This window comes from Pieris brassicae, chromosome 5, assembly GCF_905147105.1.
Source record: "Pieris brassicae chromosome 5, ilPieBrab1.1, whole genome shotgun sequence".
In the NCBI taxonomy this organism is placed as follows: Eukaryota; Metazoa; Arthropoda; class Insecta; order Lepidoptera; family Pieridae; genus Pieris; species Pieris brassicae.
Window position 1 is genome coordinate 11,853,853 of NC_059669.1, and position 21,207 is coordinate 11,875,059.

The following is a 21,207-nucleotide window of genomic DNA, read 5'->3' on the forward strand; positions in this document are numbered from 1 at the left end:
AAACTTATGACAACATTGATAATATTGACAGAAAATAAAATATACATGTGGCAACATAGAATAACATGTGTGCTTTCAACTAGACTCGGTTACCTGTCGGCACTTGTTAAAGACGGGGTGTGTTTTTGCGGGCAAATTTCCGTGGATATTTGGAAGTGGATTGTGCGTCATGGCGAAAACACCGATACGTTTAATGGATTGTTTGACATGTAAAACAATTTGATGAGTATATACTCATGCTTTACAAAAGTTATGATAGCGGGCAAAGTTACTAAGTAATGTGCAGCAGTATCATTGTCAAAATTGCCCGCCGTCAAAAAACATCCAGGATTGTCAATTTAGTTTTATTTTATATGACTGCCAAAAAATGAGAGTAATGTTTTCAGAGTTTATGTCTGTATGTTGTATTTTATATTTCACCAGTCATCCACATAATATATTATATATAAATAAAATAAATAAATATTATTATGTAGGTATGATGTATCGTTGGAATCCTTACATCATCTAAATTCTCTACAAAACAGAGTGAAAACACTTTGTAGGTAACGTTCTTTCGAATAATGGTGTAAACTACTCCTACAGTATTTTTTTTACGAAAAGTTAAAAAAGGAATGACCTTTTCATATCCAACAGTTGATGACATTTGCACCATAAAACATTTAGAAGATATCATAACAGTTTTACCCGAGCCAACTATAACTCGACGTGGTTAAATATTATATCACGTGGATTTTTTTGGAATAAAATTATTATGTTAAATGACTGAAGTGATATCTTAATGACTGTACTGTCCAAAGAATATTTTTAATAATAACATAAAAATAACTGAGAAAAAAAATTGAAAATGCTCATTTCACCTACTCATAAACTTGTTTTTTTTTTTAATTAACGTACGACACAAAAGGAAAGGTACGCCTTGAACTTTTGAGGTGTACATCTCTAAGTTTGTTTTGTTATAAGCACTTGTTTAATTTATTTTCAGATTTTGTTAATGTTGATTTTTGTCTATTGAAAAAAAATCACAACTGTAACTATTTTACAATAACAATTTAAGTCTTTAGTAAAAAGAAATATATTTTTTTTAATTATATTACTTTCCTCTACTTATGTAGGTATTTTCTTATTCGCTCAAATATTACAACCCTAGCACATTTAAATCATTACAAACCGTTTGTATGGAGAAGTGAAAATATATCAGGGTAACATTGCCCACTAATTTTAGTAGAAAAATATATATGATTTCGAGTAAATCTTTTGATAGAACGCTTTCATTGCCAAAATGCTTTACGAGTTCTTTTGGCCTCCAAATAAATGCTATAGTTTCGCTACAAATCACCATGGGCAATGTTGGCTAAAAGTCCAGATAACTTTGCCCGCCTCAAAAATTGTTCATAAAATGGGGAAAACAATGACTAATGTGATATTTTTATAAATCAATGCATGGTTATGATCTTAATATTGCCACAAATAAAAAATATGTTGGCGGCAACATACAAAAATCTTGAAATATTTAAGTTTATTTTAAAAATGTGGGCAATGTTGGCATGTTTTACGGTATTATTTTGATTGTTCGATTAAAATATTTATAATTCAGAAACTTTAAAGTACCTGAAGCTCAGGAAAACTCTGGCGCACTATAAGAGTCCATAAATTATAGAGCACACAGAGTGTAATGAGCCAGAGCCAGTAGAAGTAAAAATTCTCATCTGGGTTAACGACAGTTCTAGGCGCACGCACTTTCCTCCGCCTCTGTCGCGTGGTAGATCTGTGCTCTCCGGTCGCCCCCTCAGATCCAGTGTCTTCCACCTAAGCAAACGAAATAAAGTAATCCAATTAGTATTTACTATAGCTGTTCTTCTATTTCACATAAACATATTAGGGGTCTTCAATAAATTGTGAAATGTGATAAATTCTCCTTGGAAGTAAAATAAATAAGTACTGTCATAATCATAGCCTTTAAAAATTAGACCTTAAAAACAAAAAATACTTCTTTGTTTTCTTTAAGTAGAAGTCAGTTCTATCGTGTCGAAAGCTGTTTAAAAAAAAGGTATATATCCAGTTCGCGCGGTAATAAGATATATCTGCATGAAATCTTACTACGGAGCTGGTAATTTAAGACTTGAAAGCAACATTAGCGGTTTATGCTCCTCTATGTGTAGAATATAGGTTACGTTGGTGAGCTGAGTTCAAGCCAGAAAGAACTTTCCTTAAGGACGATCCGAGCCGCTATACATCGGTAGTGATTAAACAAATGACAAAAAAGCTTATAACATTGTCTGGGTGAATCAATATACTGCTTTTCAGCAGATTTCTATAGGCAGTGTCCATACTATTTATCTGACGCGCAGAAACACACGACACTGAAAATTCTATAAAACTGTTTAAGTTTGTTACAGCAAGATCTGGACCGATTTTTGGCTCGATTCAGAACTATGGTTCACCATTATGAGCCGGATACAAAAAAAACAGATAACAGATAACAAGATACAAAATAATGACTTGGAACGGAGCGTCATCTCCAACTGCGAAGAAGTGTACGGCGATACCATCCCGTCTCCAGGACGGCCAAGGGGTGATAAATATGGATGACGCCACTATAACAGGGACTTTGTACGCAGGACAACAAAGCTGTGTGAAACTGTAGGCAAGCAACGGCGTAGCAAACTCGCTTGTTGCAGTTGTTTTGTTTCACCAAAATAATCCCCGCGTACAAGTGGAGAGTTGCAAAACCGACCGTTCAAGCTTCCCTTTTGGTGGAACATGCATATTCGCAGAAGCTAGCTTCTACTAATTTGTACCTATTTCTTCGGTTATAAGAACATCTCACGGTCATTAAATTTGAAAATGATGACGCAGTAGGCGGTAGATCCCTGAAACGTACCCGTTTATTGAAAGGTTCAAAAGGTTCTTCTTGAAAGGTCGAAAAAAAAATAACATTAACTACTACATACTAATTATTACTTTTTGTTGAACACCCCTAGAACTTTTCAAAATGAATAAGATTCAATGTTTGAATTTGTTAATATTTATGTAATTAGCAAAGCAATATATTAAAATCTTACTGTTTCTTGTGTTTCCGGTATCTGACGCGTCGAAAACCGCTTCAGAAATGAATCTTCTCTCTTTAGGGTCGGCTTCTTTTGGATCGCTGAACTGAGTTGTACCGTAGTTCGTAATTTCATCCATCTTTGATTGGACTTTGTTCTACAACGTACAAAAACATTAGTAATTCTGAACAAACTTATTTAAAATTCAAATAAAACCATTTTATACAGTAGTATAAAATGTTTTAAAGCCTCGAAGAACCCACATTTCGTTCGTCAAATTAATTCTCTATTTTTTAAATTGTGTCGCCTCAATGGTATACGCGAAGGTCATGACAGAGTGATTGGTTATCGTGCACACAGTAATCTAAAATGTATCATGCTGCATGGCATACAAGAAAGGAAAGAAATTCCATACATAAGTCAGACGTGGAGTGAACTCTGAAAACACAAACGTATCTAAACTAAACTAATCTAAACTCAGGAATCAACTAGATCTCGCAGTTTGTATCATTCAAATGCAAACAATAAAATTTAAAAAGATTCGATTATTAAGAATCGGAAAAAAAGTCAGTAAAGATAAAACTAGTAGGCACAATAATCACAAGAAACACAGAAAGTCCACCGATTATACATTCCCGAAGTCCTAGATATAAGAGGATAGTTAGAACACAACGATTAAATACAAAGTTAAAGATGTTGTCGTTCTTCTATACAATCGAACCTCTTTATTTTCCTGAGTGCCTGGTAGTATGCCATGACAGCTTGCACGTGTCTCCATTTATGGCCGCGTGAGTCTGAGTCAGACCTGGCCCTCTCGGAGTCCCCTTCGGACCTCCGAGCGGACGAGCTCGATGCAATGATCGGTCGCCTACAAAGGGATGCTCGTGTTACGTGATGGTGTGATTATTACAAGAGTCGCGGAACAACTACGCTGTAAAGGAGAAAAGGGGAGTGGTGAAAGGTATCGACGGGTAGGTTCCTCAATATTGAAATGCCTTTCATTAAGCCTCATTGATTCCAGACTCAAAATACCGCGACCTAAATATTGACAAAGCGAACGAAACTCACAGCTTTTGCGATTAGACTCCACAAAATAAACTAAATCATGCATTATCTAGTCAAAACGCTCTATTGTGTATCGTGAATGGTATCGCTGTGCGCTTCGTGCCATTGCCTCTTGTTGATGTAATCTCGTGAGCAGTTGTAGTAGCCAAAGGTAGATATGCGTGCTGAATCATGCAGGCATGTTCCTCTATGTGAATGAAGTGCCTGTCGACTCAATTCTAGTAAGTAAGAAATTATCCCCTCGCCTATTAATTACCCTCAATTACTTCAGTTCTTAGTTCATTTGATTTATTGTAACGAATTGTTTTACAGCAACATAATTGACTATTTTATGTTGTACATAAAAAGCTATTTATATAACATTATAAAAACCTTTAAGAGCACGCAGACGACAGTTTTATTTGATACCACGTGAAATCGTCTCGACATTGATGATTGGTGACTATATTACTCAGAACCCACCACGAAAAGCGAAGTCCACGCCTAGTGCTCGACTAAGAAGCGTAAGCAAACATTTACAAATTTCGTACACAGTTTACAACTTACACGTCTTCATTGGCTGTATGTGATGCGAATGGAGAAAACTTCATCAACCTAGAATTAATTCGTTTCTCACTTAGATGTTCGTACATGGAAATTAGTATCCGTCGTTCACGGGATCTTTAACACATCGTGTGGTTATTTTTAAAATATCTCATGTCATTTACTTAAAATTGTCAAATTATATTTTACATATGATGTTTTGGAGACTATGTTAGCTCGTTGTTGTTATTTAAATAGTATTTCTTTGTAAGGTGAGATTAAAAAGCAGTCGGGCATGCAGGGATGTTGAAGAAATGTTTTATGACTCGTTTGTTCAAAGAATCGCTTAGCTTCAGTAATAGAAACTAGTTGCGATGGCTGCTTACAAAGATATTACATAAATCGCATTTTTGAGAACACCAAAGATATTCATTAATTCTAATGTTATATTTTTGAGCATTAGAATTAGACTAGAACATTAGAACATTGTTATTCTTCCAAAGTGTACAAGAGGCAACATAGTGCGACTGTAGTAGGTACTAGTCTCTTTTATCAACAACAATTTAACAAGGTAATTTCTATATTCAATGGTGCAAAGCTTTCAAACGAGTTTGCAAGAATAAGAATTTTGCTTACTTACAAGTTTTTTTGTATTTTTGTTTTCTTACATTAAACAATCAATAAGTATATTAAATTCAAATTAGGTTTCGATTGCAAATTGATATCGAAAAAGCTTAATAAACAATTCGTTAATTTTTCGCCGTAAATAGGTGCCTACTACTCCTGTTTTAGATGAACTTGAATCACTGAAACAGATCGGCCGGTAGACCTTTTGCCTACCTAATCAGACCCTGTGTGATCAGGTCAAGCAATGGGAATAAGGCCGAGATTATCTCTATTAATTCCATGTCAATACTACGCTAGCAGTTGTATGCAGGTGTTCTTAATATAGTAAACGATACACGAGTAATATGTTGTACTGTTTAATTTATTTAGTGATTTTCTAATAGTAACTATGGAATCGTCTACATTTTGATACATTTTTTATTCGTAGAAATTACATTTAATATTTTTTTATTCATTTAATTTTTGAAGACACACAACAGGCAAATTAACTTAGGTATTTGAACAGTAATATCATATGGTGGCGGGTTTGTTATAAAAAATAAAAACGTATTAGGAAAAGCAATAAAAATGTTAAACAGTTGTGATAGGATCTTAAATATCTCTTCACAAACTCTGAAACTGAATTGACTGAGGTTTTGTTGTGACGAATGACGCTACAAACATATCGAGTCCCACGGGACACTCGACAATCAATATGGTAATCCGTCATGAGCACAACTGAACTATTCAACTGATTCGTTAGTGATCTTGACATGATTCACTATCTTATTAAGGGTTCTCAGGTAATAAAAGAGATATCCTCTTAAAGTTATAAAGAAGACGAAATACATCTACTGGAGGGTAGATATAAGTAAAAGCTGGCTTTCGAATCAATCCATTTAAATTTTTTAATAAGTTCAGTTCATAGGATTTATTAAAAATAATATGAATAGGAAATTTAATATTACGTAGTTTTCTTTTTTTACAGACAACTGTTACGCTTCCTTCTATGTTTTACAGTTTTTTAATATTAATAATATTATATAATAAAAACAAGAAATCGGTGGATCTTGGAAATATAGGATAGTAGTTAATTACTCCACATCACTGCACATTTTACTTTCGAGCCATTGACTTGAAGCTAACTGTCAGCAGAAACCAGCTGGATACTCTTGCATTCATTAGTAAAATAACATTTTACTTGTTCATAGTTTAAGGGCAAAAATAACAAAATACTTTAGATCAGCTAGCTATGAAAAACCTCAAACGTTGACGTAAATTAGATCAATAAAATAAAGAGGCAATAAATCTTAGAAGGAACGAAGCTATAGTGAGTCACACGCGGTGTTCGCCGGATTACCTTGACGCGTAATCGGATCAAGCGCATATCGTGTGACGTCACATGAGAAAATAACTACGACCCCAGTCTCTTTGCCTGCGAATGTATCGATTGACTATTCTTACGTTCTAGACTGGCCTTCTCACCCCAATAAGCCAAAATAAAAATATAATTCTATCTATCGATTGTAGTTTGTTTTAATCAAACGATATACATTGAAACATTCATTGGTGTATCCCTTGTTTAAATCAAATGTATTTGAGGTACTAAGTGCCAATGTGTGTCCTTTTATCTACAAAGTGTATTCGTTGTGGAAATCATGCGTTACATAAGATATGTGTCAAGCTGTAGCGTAATGGCGTCATTGACCACTCAATGTATTTATAACTTAGGTATACAAAACTTCATTATATATGTATATGTACAAACATAGTTTTAAATGTAACATTTGTTCATAGCTCTAATGAGAGATTTCCCAGTGCCAATATGCATATGCATATACACAACGTAAACATACCAAAGAAAGCAAAGAAACCAATATTTCCGTACAACCGAGGTAAAATGAGTCAATAAACTTAACACCCTTGCAAATTTATTCATACTAGACATCAGTGAAAAACGGCAACTGGGCATTGACCTGCTAGTTCGGTAGGATCCTAAGAATACCTACAAAGTACAATCGGGATATAAATATTAAAGCTAAGTTCACTTGTGTCGATCAATACTTAAGATTCACATGAATATTTGAATAAATCTCCACTTTACCTAATGTGTGCCATGTAGCCTATAATAAATGTATCTTTGTAATATATTCAATAGGTTTAGGTTTGATTAAATTGGGTTAACTCACTTTATTAAACTTAATGTAAAAACCATACGTAGCATCATATGACTTTGTGAAAAAGTGACGAAGCGCGCGACAAGCTATGAACTAGAGCTGTCGGCGACAACAAAGAATCTTGTGCATTGTTCAAATTTCTTATAATAACTAAACCCATCATAACAAATGAGTCGATCTACTTTATTTTTCGTGTACGATGATTATGTGTATGGAAATTATTATTTTATGACGTAAGAGTACTTGTTCAATAAAACGTTATCACCTTTAGAATAAAATCAAATACAATATTAAGGTTAGCAAGTTGATGCTCTTTCCAAGAAGGTTTTTATTTTTTTGCGACACTACACTTTAACGATTGACTTTTAGTGATGTATAAGAAAATTCTCTTTGTTGTTAGCAAATATTAAGTTACATTTATTTGTACCTCTAATTAATTGGTGTTTCTATTCCTAGGGTTTTTAGAAATCACAACTTCTTAATAATTAATCGCGCGTATTAATCTTGACTTAAGACTAAATACGGGATAGGGATCTGCGCGTGGACAAATTACATAACCAATTTCGGTTACAGCGACAAATCGACTGAGAGCCTGAGAGGTCAAAAGGTAAGTAGGCCATGGGGTGGCCGGCGTGGATCCGACTACTAGATTTACATTGTTCAACAGCATCTCAAGTTCATCCACAGACACGCGGAACTGTCACTTTTTCAGATTTTTCAATTACAATCAAACGAACGCGACGCCGTTTCGCCTTTCTTTTTCGTTACAATTGAATCAGAGGGGTTTCATAGTACATATCTATTAGTTCACTTTATAGTTTTCATACAGTATATTTATATACTACTTATGAAATTTTATTATTGTTTTATTTAATTATTTTGCTGCTATTCTATACTTTGTTCACTTCACTGTTTTCAGAAATACAAAAATTGTTCCCAATTTTTCCATTCCGAAATTGGGGATATAAACACAATGAATACTTTTAAAGACATTTTGTGATTGCCCTCCGGCGAGGCTAAAGTCTAACGATAACGTCTGGTTTAAAGTACGCGCCTGTTTATCTAAGAATCTCCGAATCCCAATGTATATTTAGTGTTTTATTTTTATTTTTTAAGCTTTACGATAATGTATGGCCAATGGTAATGATATATGATATATCTTCCAGTTTAAAAGGCCTTTACATCACCAATCCGACAAATATAATTTCAATCAATAATAGGTAAAGTACTTTACCTCTGTCCTGGACTCTTGCTAGCGTTGCTGGCATTAATACTGGAGTCGTCATCCTCTTCCCGGGACGTCGCAACAGACACTCCTCGGGAGGAATCGACATTCACTTCACTCACGTCATTGTCCTCTCCCTCTGATGTTCTGCTAGTACCCTCTTCAGCCTGAAACAATGAAAGTCGTCTTTATAAGAGACCAAACTAAATCTATTTTAGAGGAAGACAAAGCGTGTCCAAATATATAGACATAAAACCTCTAATTGGCTCTAAACCTCCTGAAGCGAAAACATGTTTGTATTTTATCGATTAACGATTTCTGTAAAAAAACTGTGACAGGGAAGCGTTACTATATAATAAAAGAAGTTCATTGTCCGGTGTCCATTTTAAACTTTTGTCGGAGCAATGGCGCTGATGTCAGCTGAAATTGTCATTATATGCCACAGAGATCGTAAATTAACAACGTCTAAGCCTAATGATTTTAAAACCGTTAATACTTGTGGTTCATTCGATTTGCCAATATTACTAGATCTACAAAATAACGTCTATTTTATAGTCTGTAGTAATATTAATTTAATAGACATTATTCTTAATGATGGAGCTGCCATTGTCGTTATAATTGAATAAAATCAATGTAAAATTAGTTCAAAACTGTTAATTTGATTTGTCAATGATGCTAGTTGAAATTAACTAATGGTCGCTAATAATAGTGACTCCTAAGTCATAATCATATTTAAGTAATGTTTGACACTGACACTTTCAAACACAAATTCGTTGCTACATTAACTAGCTGCTGCCCTCAATTCGATTGAGCGGTCAAACCAATCTGAAGCCTTTAAAAAGTAGACTCCAACAAAGTAATTTTTCTCAGCATTGACTGACGTCATTATCTTCTGGTCCTGTTAAAATTCAGGTCGGCTTTCTAGTAATTGTTCAGGTTCTCATTTGTTGCTTTGTCAACAAGCGCTGCCTTTGCCTTCATGTCATTACACGACATTTGGATGTTTTATCAAAATTTAAATATTCTGTACCCTCTAGATTACCCAGGCATCTCATAACTCCACTCCCTCCTTTTCGAAGAACGCGATTCTGATAAACGAGCTAGGTATGGATATCCAGGATATATATAGTTGCTCCCCTCACAGTTTAAAATCCATTTGCATTTTTAGTCCTCGCTCTTTAATCTACTTCCCTATGTCACTCCTAATATATAATATATATATATATATAATAAAAACCAAGATTCTATTATCGTTTTGCAAAAAAAAACACCATTAGTAGTAGATTTCATTAAAAATATTTTTTATTTAAATTCTTGTTAGGCTGTATTTGTATTCGATGCTTATGTACATATAAACAAACTTTGAACAAATGGCGATTGCTGCCCGAGCCACGTCGAAAGGCAAACCACTTCAGTCCTGGAGAGGAGTGATTGGAACCCTAAGTGCTCGACGCTCTAAGCACAACCGCTCCTCCCGCACTTTAACCCCCTTTCTCCTAAATAAAACATTATGGGGGATGTTAATTGATTATTCTAAATAACTTACATTTTCCAGATATCTGCATCTTTGCCTATGACCAATTAATAGTATCCAGCTCGTCCATCAGCTGCGAAGCGCACTGTGCATTGTGATTGTGAATGAAACTTTCTTATTTGAAGCTGGATTTCCAATCATTTATTGATACTGAATTAATTTGAATTACTGTGTTTCTATTCAGAAACTACGACAAAGTCGCGGTTATTCGCCAAAAAAGCAAAGAGGTCCTAAAAGTTATATGGGCTGCAGCAAATATAACGTAATAATTCGATTTTAAAAAGTAAATTTCTTGAAATATAAGTTATTGTCGCAAATAATAGACAGTCGCTGCGTACATTACGACGCTGCATAGTGTATTTTATGACGTTACAATTTACATTCCTTGCTGTTGTATTTACCAATGTGGTATTCATAAATTAGATTGCAAAACATATTTTGCAAATGAATCTTAGTTTTCCATTTTTCCATAAAGTTTAAAACTTTAAAGATAGAACTTTATATTTTTCCCACGAGTTTGCAAAGTTCCCCACCAGTTATCGATCAGACGTCATCATTATTTAGTTAGGCCTTGAGCCGATTGACTAGACATAGAACTACATTATTCAATCTGGACCTTACTTTAATCACTTTCTTCATTACACTTGGCAATGTTCATTACATTTAACACAAGATCAGTAACCAAAAGAATCCATGTATAGAATAAAATGCTTTATAAGATTAAAAAATATTTATGGCTTTTCAGTTCTAAAATTATGTTCATTAAATCCGAAAAATGTTAATGATCCCTATTAACCCCCTAGTAACGTCATTAAACTTGTAAATCCATTAACTTACCATTTTTAATTACACTTTCTTTCATTGAAAGCCAGACGAAAACTTCTCCCATTAGTGTAAGGGAATTTCAAAGATTTGAACTTTTATAAACTATCAATCACCCCATAATTAAAATCAACAGCCGCATTTGTTTCAAATATTAGGTCCTTACAAATGAAATTGACGTATTTCGTGCTGGCCACTTTAATCACGATGTTCTCCTCTTTGGTAAGGAATTCCAAAATCAAATTTGTACAGCTATTTACTCATGTGCTTCGATGACCGTCATTCATTTGTTTTTTTCTGTTTGCGTCACTCATTTTACAAAATGGAAAACTAAAACTATCGCATTATTTACGAGTACAAGTTCCGCCGTGGCACTAGTGCTGCGGAAACGACTCGAAGGGTGAATGATGTGTATGGCGGTCATGTTGCAAAAGAAAACACAGTTCGTTTTTGGTTCCAACGTTTTCGTTCTGGAAATTTCGACCTGCAGAACAAGCCCCGTGGACGGCCTGAGACCCAAGTTGATAATGAAGTATTGAAGGCTATTGTGGAAGCGGATCCATCGCAAACCACGTCCGTTAGCTGCAGGCTGCGGTGTTAGTGATAAAACTGTTTTAATTCACTTGAAACAAATTGGGAAGATTAAAAAGCTTGAAAGGTGGGAACCTCACGAATTGACTGAAGCAAACCGGCAAACGCGCGTCGACTGCTGCGTTACATTACTGAACCGGCACAATAATGAAGGTATTTTAAACCGAATCATTACCTGTGATGAAAAATGGATTCTTTACGATAATCGGAAGCGCTCAGCGCAATGGTTGGATCCTGGCCAGCCAGCCAAATCCTGCCCCAAGCGAAAATTAACCCCAAAAAAGTTACTTGTAAGCGTTTGGTGGACTAGTGCCGGTATTGTTAAACAACCTAGGCTGGTCAATCGCTCCACGGCCCTGCTACTTCACGACAACGCTAGACCTCACACTGCACAACAGACGGCTACCAAATTAGAAGAGCTTCAATTGGAATGTCTAAGTCATCCTCCGTACTCCCCGGACCTTGCTCCAACAGATTACCATTTTTTTCGAAATTTGGACAACTTCTTGCAAGGGAAAAAATTTAACTCTGATGGGGCAGTCCAAACCGCCTTCACAGATTTTATTGATTCCCGTCCGACTGGTTTTTTTAGTAAAGGGATAAATGAACTACCTATGAGATGGCAAAAGTGCATAGAAAACAATGGTTCATACTTTGATTAATTAAATATATTATATTTAAAAATATTCGACTTTTTGTTCCTCCCATACAAAATGCCAATTTCATATGTAAGGACCTAATACATACTTATATTGACCTATACTGTCGCATTTATATGAGTATCCGCTAAAGAATATTAAAACAGGCAAAATATAATAAAACGCTATAATAAACTTACCTCAATACGAATAAGTGGTATCGACTCTTCTTTAAACATATTTAAACACATACTTCAGGTGTTTTACATGCATACTCCACCAGTGTATTGCAATTTAGTGCGACTGTTTAAAAGGAATAGGATATAAAATAAAGGCTGACTGATTCCATTGTTGACAAAATATTTGCAAAAGTAATATAATAAAATAAAACTAATTTTGATATAAATAACAAAATATATTATGCTAAAACTAAATTGACATATAGCTTTGGGCTCGTATAGACACGATGTCGAGTGAAATGTAGGTCATATTAAAAGAATACGGACTTCCAAAGACTATAGACATACAAAAAAGACATGAGTTTTCTTACATAAGCTTCCGGTTTTAATGACGCCAGTGAATATTAGTTTTCAAGAACGGTTTTCTTAGATTATAAAATTTGCTAATTTACAAATGTATGATTATCTCTCTACTTGAGCTTTAATTGAACGAGGACAATATAAATGGTCAATTTATTGTACTGAACTATTAAGGCGTTAGGTTAGGCGTTATACCACATAAGGTGATTAAAAGACAATAGATAGTATGACATATACATAGGTACATTAAACGTAGCAACTGCTACAGATGACAGATAAATGTTGTTATCGGATTTCAAAAACAAGGCGTTTGAGTGTCGAGAGGATGCGAAATAGACTGTCTAAGCTCAAGTGACAAAGTGACGCGATGCCCAGATTTGACAAGTTAATTGGAATTTTGTCCTTGGGGGTCCTTGTTTAGAAAAGGGATCAATTTCATGAGCTTGAACATTTATATTGCACACGAATGTGTCGATTGTAACCGAGACTACTATAGTACTTCTGCAATCTTGTACGTTTAATTGCTTTTGTTTTCGACATCTCAACATCATAAATGATTAATCATTATTTGCCCGGGCAAGACGCATATGTTAAGGGATAATGTAAAAAAAACTTCAATCTGATAATCAATAGAACACTTTGAATTTTTAATTTGTACTATGGTTAATCATCTTTGGAAAATAATCACATAAATTTAAAACCTTAATGATTTCTATATTAATTATGAGTATTAACAAAAAGTATCAATTATCCGTTATGCCCGGGCGATTCGGGTTTGAATTAATTATGTTCCCACATAACAAGTGCAGTCTTTATGCGCCCAACTTCTGCATCGATTAGATCAGATCCAATTTTCGGCTGGAGGTTCAGCGTATTTTCAGCACACTAAACAGTAAAAATCTGATTTCGGGTTGTTATTCGATTGTTTGACTGAGGATTTATTTAGTTTTAGTCTTGCTGGGACCTGCTAACTCTGAAATTTTGGACATCTTATTATTTGGCTTCTGAATTTGTAATGCTTGCTAAGCTCAGACGGGAGAAGATGTCCACACCTCTGACTTCTGCCTTTTAGTAGGTAAACGAAAGGTAACAATCACAAATAATACTTAAATTATATAATAGCCCAAGGACTAATATAAAAAAAATAATGTACAAATCTGGATAAAAATCGTAACAAAACAAAGATATTTCTTTTTTTTTCTTTGCCGGTCGTACATGAAACGACACAAAAAAATTCCAAAGCGCTATCTATTATATATTTATAGAAAAAACAGTTATGCTTCTTGCCCGAGCTTCCCCTAATTAAAACATGTTTTTTTACATAAGTTTTTTTTATAGCATCTAATAAACTTTGAATATTGTGTCGCTGCAAGTTGTGCGAATTTTTTACCAACGTAGGCTTAAAGCAGCGACTCTTAAACTGTCAGGGCTCTGAGAGGGATTCGGGTAGATTCCGATTTATTGTTGTGAAAGTTTGGAAAACGATCTAACTTTTTATATACTACCGGTGATCCGGATTGCTTTTTAAGGTGTTATATACGTGTTCACGCTTTAAGATAGCTTACGATAGCGTATCTGGATTTGTTAATCTTTGTAATTGCAACTCGAACCGACTGTACATCATTAGAAACAGGATAATGATAGCCAGATGTCTCCCGCAGGTTCACTTGCACCACTTGTTATCGCTCAGCTGGAAGCTCTTTTGTTACATCTCGTAATACAAAAGACTGAACGAAGAACTCGGAAAGTGCGCTGTAATTGTTCATCTTTGTACCACTTCAATACATGATGTCAGTAAATAAAAAAATTTCATAGTCCGATATGAACATGGACTTCGATACGATATTCAGTAAAGTTCTATTGGAAATAGTAATTTTTTATTCCGAGTGATCGTATTTTCAAATCATTGCTCCAAGAGACGATAAGTCTTATTTGCAAGTTGCAACTAAATTTATTAAATATTGATTCCTTTAATATAGTTTTATCACATAAAATGTCTTAAATGCTATGAAAAAAGCAATAATCAGTTCTTTCACATGTCTTATATGTTATTATAGTACTCGTATAAAGCAGTTACACTCTCAACTAATTAAACCAATGAGATGCGCGGTGAACAATAAGAACGCTCTCCTATTTTTAACCGGAAGTATCGAGCATCGTTTGTCCAACGCCTTATTTCCCTCGGGACATTACTATATTTCCCGTCACTAAGTGTATTAGGGGATATTGACCTAATCTTCACAGAATCGTTTGATGCCACTTCCCGTAAACAATATTATCTTTGATGGATTTATAGACGCATTTTTAAAGGATATTTCGACATGATAAAGTATGGAAGCGTCACATTTCCCTAATAACCGTTGAGCAAAAATATATTAAGGATGAATTTTAGAGATTGTTGCCGAATCTATCTCTTTTCGTTTCATCGTAGTACTTTAGTTACAATTCGTTCTTATGAAAAAAAGGTGACAAGGCTGAATTAGGCAATTGATGTCATTATGAATACAATCAAGTAGTTCTGTTTATTTTATATTCTGATAAGCGATGAATTTGAATTATTAGAATAATAATTTAAGTATCAACATGTCTCTATTTTACAATGAAAATGTCGGAATAATGATGCATCAAATCAGATAATACAATTTGTTTTAAAATTATATTCTGTATCGATTAATCACACTACAATCGGTTCTATAATAATGTTTTTATTAACCGAAACTGTGAAATTGTTTCTTACTTAAGGATCTCGGGTGTACACGACTTATGCATGAACCATTGAGCCCCAGAAGCGGGTTTTTGTTGTAATAATTAGCACCAACATAGTTCAATAATGAATGGTCAACCTTCCCATTTCCCTTAGTATCGTTAATTAGATAGGCTAAGTAATGACTTCGTAAAGGTGTGATCGCCTTTACATGTCCCAGCGGTGATGTATAATTCACGACATATCGCTTCCACCCACTCGTCTTAATATGAAACATATTTGTGCCACATCTTTATTGTGGGAATAGGTAATGAGTTATTCATGTTTGTGTATATGTAATATTATTTCACTGGTAATTGAGCCAAAGGCCTGCCCTTAAACTTTTATACATCAACCTTTGTATATATTTTCTTACGATTAAATGAAATAAAATAAAATGTTTGGCAATACATTTCTGAAATCAATAGGTAATTTGGTTTAAAGCTGATTCTAATAAAAGGTATGTGTTCACTGAGCCAACTCGCCTGTGTTCTGATTATAATCGAGTAACTATTTCACTACACTGACTTACACACCAATAATTGTTTGTATACTTCTAAGCATTTTGTCTCATACATAAGACGCGAATCTGAGAATTAAAATTGTCAATAAGGTATCATTTCGTACTACGGTCAGCTTTCAAATAAATAATCTCAAATCATTTAGTTTAATGTAATACTTATGTAAAATTTTGTTTTATTTTGTAATTAAGAATCTCTGAAACCACTGATATGGTTTCTAATATACAGCTATGCTATCAACGAAAGGATATTACAACGACTTTTTGAAATTTCAAGCAAATATATTTATTTTTGCGATCTCCCCCCCCCCAAATTGTAAACAGTAAATTAAAATAATTCTGCTGTCATATTACTTCAATAGAAAAATACAGCATCAACCATTTCTGGAAAATTGGTGATAAAATCAATTTCTTCCACCGTTCTGGACATACAACATTAAAAAATCATTCTTGCTACCTTACAAATAAGGTCTTATTTTGTTTATTCGTTATTAAGTGAAACCGCCCTTGTCCCTAAATAACACAACGTTACGGCTCCCATAGCGTTCATGTTGAATGATATTGGATCGAAAAAACATCAAATGTTATCGGTTTTATATGTTAAGAATACAAGTTATATAGTTATAAAATTAAAAGAAAATAATATATCGTGAATATATAATAGAGTGGGTGTTATATTTCCAATAGGAGTGTAGATTTTAGCTGATCGATATGGAATACTTCATTTGATTTATTACTGAGTAAAGTGACAGATAAAGTGGGTAACTTTAACATCATCATATTTGCATTACTAATTTCTTTCTAGTGGTACTATTCAAACGAAAATAGTTGTTAAATAAAGTCGGGTCGACTTAGTTGTTAATTAAAGTTATAAGATTATAAGAGGTAAAATTCTTTAAAAAATTTTCTATCCTTAGATGGTCTCACTGAAGAACGTCTTTAAGATATGTTGCAAATTGGCGTACGACTGTGAAGCTGCGATATATATACACTTGAAGTTTTAATTAGCATGTACTTTTATTGCATAGACTATAATAGCGTTTGCGTCCTAAAATATGGTTTCATTTTTTTAGAGCTTTAGGGTTCCACAAGGTTTGTTTGGGTAAACTGTGCTTGCAACTGAATACGTTTATTATGTCCGGCTTGTCGCTTTTAGGTGTAATGCAGTGATTTTATGTGCAAAAATATACTATTGTATATCACAACAAGTGGTACAATGTTTGACTGTAGATTAAAATATTCAAATCCCAGGAGGGGCAAAAAATATCAAACACAGTCAAGAAAGTCAGGAAGTTCGCGGTGCTTAAACGCTCACATATGCCCGTAAAGAGCGTCTTATCGAAGTTTGAGAGTTATAGAATATAAAGTACACTAGTCGGGGCACACACTCCAGGATTATTATATCTCCAGCTAAAAGCTATGCGTTTGAATCGGTCTGACGAACTTTCATGAAGATTTTGTATTTTCTTTTAAGTTTTTTTAGCTAGATAAAAGAATTATTTGAATAAAGTTCAGTTACAAGCTTAATAGACAAAAACTTCAGCAATATACTTCAGTATTAGCTATTATAACCAGTGATTGTCGTATTATTTTGTTACAAACTGGGTTTTAACATTTCGATACGAAATTGTAGAAGATTACAGCTTAATAAAATACAAAAATATGTTGATAGAAGTCGAGGGCACTTGTCAGTAATAAAGCAGACTCGTTGCCCAAACCTATGTACCAACTACTCGTGTCTAGCATTTCGGGGTACCTCTCTACCTCTACTCGGAATTTCACGTTTTCCCGAATTATTAAAGCAGATTTATACAGGCTTCTTCATAGTTAATCAAGTTTTATCATACTTTTTATTGCTAAGTGGCACAATGGTATTAAAAACAAAATCATGACAAATGAAGTTATGTAATCATATTACATAACTTCAAAATCACAAATCATGTTTAAAATTATATTTCAGGTGCAAAGAGTTTTTTATCTCTCATAAACATACGTAGGTATTATCTGAGTAAATTATACATTGTATGTGCTCTTCTAACATTATATTAAATAATAGATGAACCCCGTGTTTGGTAACAGAACCAAGGATCAAAGTACTTTACATCAGATAAGCTTGTGAAATGTTCAGATGTCATTTCGACTATTCAGTCGTCTTGGGAGACTTTCACAATATTAATATATGTGAGGCCACTATTATGAGATGTTTTTCTGTACCTAATCCACTCACATAGAATGTAAAATCAATTTACTATAATCGTCTAAACTCTTGCTATTAAATCTATTTCTTTGTTCTTGCAGCAAAACTATGAAAAACTACAATTAAAACTGACCTTATTTCTGAAGCTTCTAAATCGAAAGCGAAACAGTAATTATTGCGGCAAAAATGAAGAGAAATGCAATAAATGAGACATTGTTAGTTTTAGTTCTGTCATTTCGTATCTCTTCCCTCATCATTCGATTAAAATCGTTAAATGTACTTTAAAAATAAAGCGATAGCAACTATCAACAACAAACAGTAATAAAGAAATCTTTCCCTTTTAAGAAGACATAGAAAACTAATAAAACTGTAAATACCTTAGTAGAGAAAATAAAGTTTTCATGGGACTGCTATATTCTTCGAGCGATAACTTGAAGAACATATTACGTAAGTAGCGATAGCGTAACCGAGCACTATTATATATGCTACACAACAAAACAATATTTTAATAATTTTTATAACCGTTTGTAACTTAGTAAACTCATCATACTCTTTGAATAAAATAATGATTACAGTCTGTATTATACGTAATATAATAAAAAAATTAACCCCCTTTCTAGTGGGATTTCAAATGGTGTAGATTCCAGGCTTGTGGGCAGTACGGGTTCAACGAGGTCACAGCAATTACGGCGAGAAATGGTCGCACCGGCTGCCCTTTGTCCAGTTCAAAGGCACCCTCTTTTCACGAGATGCGATGTGAATGTGATCCAAACTGCTACAGATTCCCTGCTAGCAAGGGTTTCAACCGCTGAAACTTGGCGATTTTACCGCCCAACATGCCGATGGCCAAAGCTCATAAACCACCAATCGCGCGAGAAGATCCTTTCATGACTTTACTTCGGCATATGACTTCACACAAATGGTCCCTGTGATTACGCGACTACCAGATCTGGTCTGGATCTGATCTGGACTGCCCTGGAAACCTCTTTGTTAGACCTTCTGGTGATTTCGCATCCGCAGAGGCAATTGCGGTTTGGACATAACAAAAGATTTCAATCAGGTGCGGCACGGAGCCCTTCTTTCAAAGCTTAAAGCCTATGGGCTCCATGAGGAATAATGTAATTGGATATGTGTAATGTAGCTTTCTGGCCAAACGGGGCATCATGGTCGTCATTCAGCCCTATCCCCGACACTGTTTCGTCTGCATATCAATGATAGGTTGCAACTTAGCAACTTTGTTCAGAGCAGTTATTCGGATTTATATCTTCAATACCCCTTAACACCTCGACGACCGTTGTTCCACAACTGGCTTTTGCCACGCACCACTACTATGTGGAATCAGCTACCGTATCGTTCCCGTACCGCTGACGTATTTCTGAACCAATTCTTAAAAGGCCGGGATTGCACTTACGAGTTTTCTGGCAGTGAGAAGTGTTCTTAAGTGTTCTTAGTTTCTCAAGTGTTCATGGGTTACAATTTAACATCAGACGAGCCTCGTGCCCTGTTGGCTCAAGTTCCAATTCCTTCTATTTTATCTAAGGTTTTTTTTTTGTAATTAAAGCTTTCTTTCAGTTTGTTATGTGTTTCACCTACGGTTTTCTGAAACTAGAAAACACAACACAATTTTCTTAAATTGATTTATTATTGTTTCCGCTAACAGAAGAAACCTAACATTTTTATGATACACGTACGAGAAAATTGTTTTTTTTAGATGTGGTCGTAAAGTTCGCGCGTTTTTATCGTACCTACTAATACTTAAAATTGTACATTAAACTTAGCAACAAAACATGCATTTAAAATTAACACTTTTAGTTACTAAGTCAAAACTTTTAACGTTTGATAATTATTAACATAATAATTAACCGAGATATTTTACACATACCTTTGGGTCAAATATATGTGTAAAATAAATTTGGGATAAATATATTTCGTTCGAAAATCTCATCTTCCTTCAGTTACCATACACTAGTAATTAAGTCAAAAATCATTTCGACGAGTTCTGCTTCTCATCATTTGGTATGTTGAATAAAACCTCTAAGCGATATTTCTTATTTATTTAGCCATTTTCCTTCCAAAAACGCCATGATTCTCCTCACGGCTGTCATACAGTGCTTTATTGAAAATAATTTTGTGATTATACGCCGTCCTACCAAATCTGAGAATCTTAAACATAAATGTTTGGTAATTTTATGTATAAATTTAAGAAGACAAAGATGGAGGTGGACAGTTTCATTGCTGAAAGTAGTTTCTTCCAGGCAAAATTATACTTTGAGTGAGTGGGTCGGCAATAAAAAGGAAACTAAAAAGTAACTCAACGAAGTATGAAAATCATTTACTAAACCCCTACCTAAGGTCTGACACCTTACCATTACCATTCACACGAAAAAGTTTAAGCAACATCGTATTTTTATTTAATTGAAGAAGTATGCTTAACTGTATTTGTATGAACTTTAACTTTTAGTTTCCAGAACTTTGCAATTTGATATCTTAGTAGGGCAAAACTTCCAGCTTAGTAGAAACAACATCTCAAAATACAAAAAAGTAATCTCAGCGCAGCTTAATTACCGGTTAAGCTAATGAAGGCTGGCACAGAGTGAATGCTCGAGTGAAGAAAGAGTCTTGTGCAAAGTGTTGCTTATTATGATTACGTCCGCTGTCAATTGAAAGAAGCTCTTAGGACGGTAGTATTTGTAGAACGTCAGCATAAAGACAAGAAAATATTATATTAAAAGGATTACATATAAGCTGTCAAATTGTGATAATACTATTACGTACAACGTTCTTATGGTTTCTTTTGCAAACGCAAAAAATACTAGAGTCAAGATTATTCAGAATATGCTAATGTAATTTAAAAATCCATGTCTGACACGCTACAGTTTTGTTCGACTATTTGGTAAGGATTTCAAATTCAAAACGCCCTGTAGGTAAAACACACAGCAATTAGCAGCAATATTCCAGAGGTTGCTCTTCGAAGCCAT

At 34.3% G+C, this 21,207-nt stretch overlaps 1 protein-coding gene across 3 annotated transcripts in view; it reads right to left on the reverse strand.

The window, feature by feature from the left end:
- Positions 1-21,207, reverse strand: part of LOC123710503 — a 61,111-nt gene that overhangs the window by 16,794 nt on the left and 23,110 nt on the right. Inside the window, exons 2-5 of one of the 3 annotated variants that reach the window (XM_045662496.1) lie at positions 8,655-8,812; positions 3,772-3,918; positions 3,066-3,207; positions 1,612-1,809 (exon numbers count right to left, since the gene is read on the reverse strand). In XM_045662496.1, coding sequence (XP_045518452.1) covers positions 1,612-1,809; positions 3,066-3,207; positions 3,772-3,918; positions 8,655-8,812 — 645 coding nt within the window. Of the gene's footprint in view, positions 1-1,611; positions 1,810-3,065; positions 3,208-3,771; positions 3,919-4,661; positions 4,710-8,654; positions 8,813-21,207 lie in introns of all 3 variants that reach the window. The other 2 variants (XM_045662497.1, XM_045662498.1) reach the window with 2 other exon arrangements.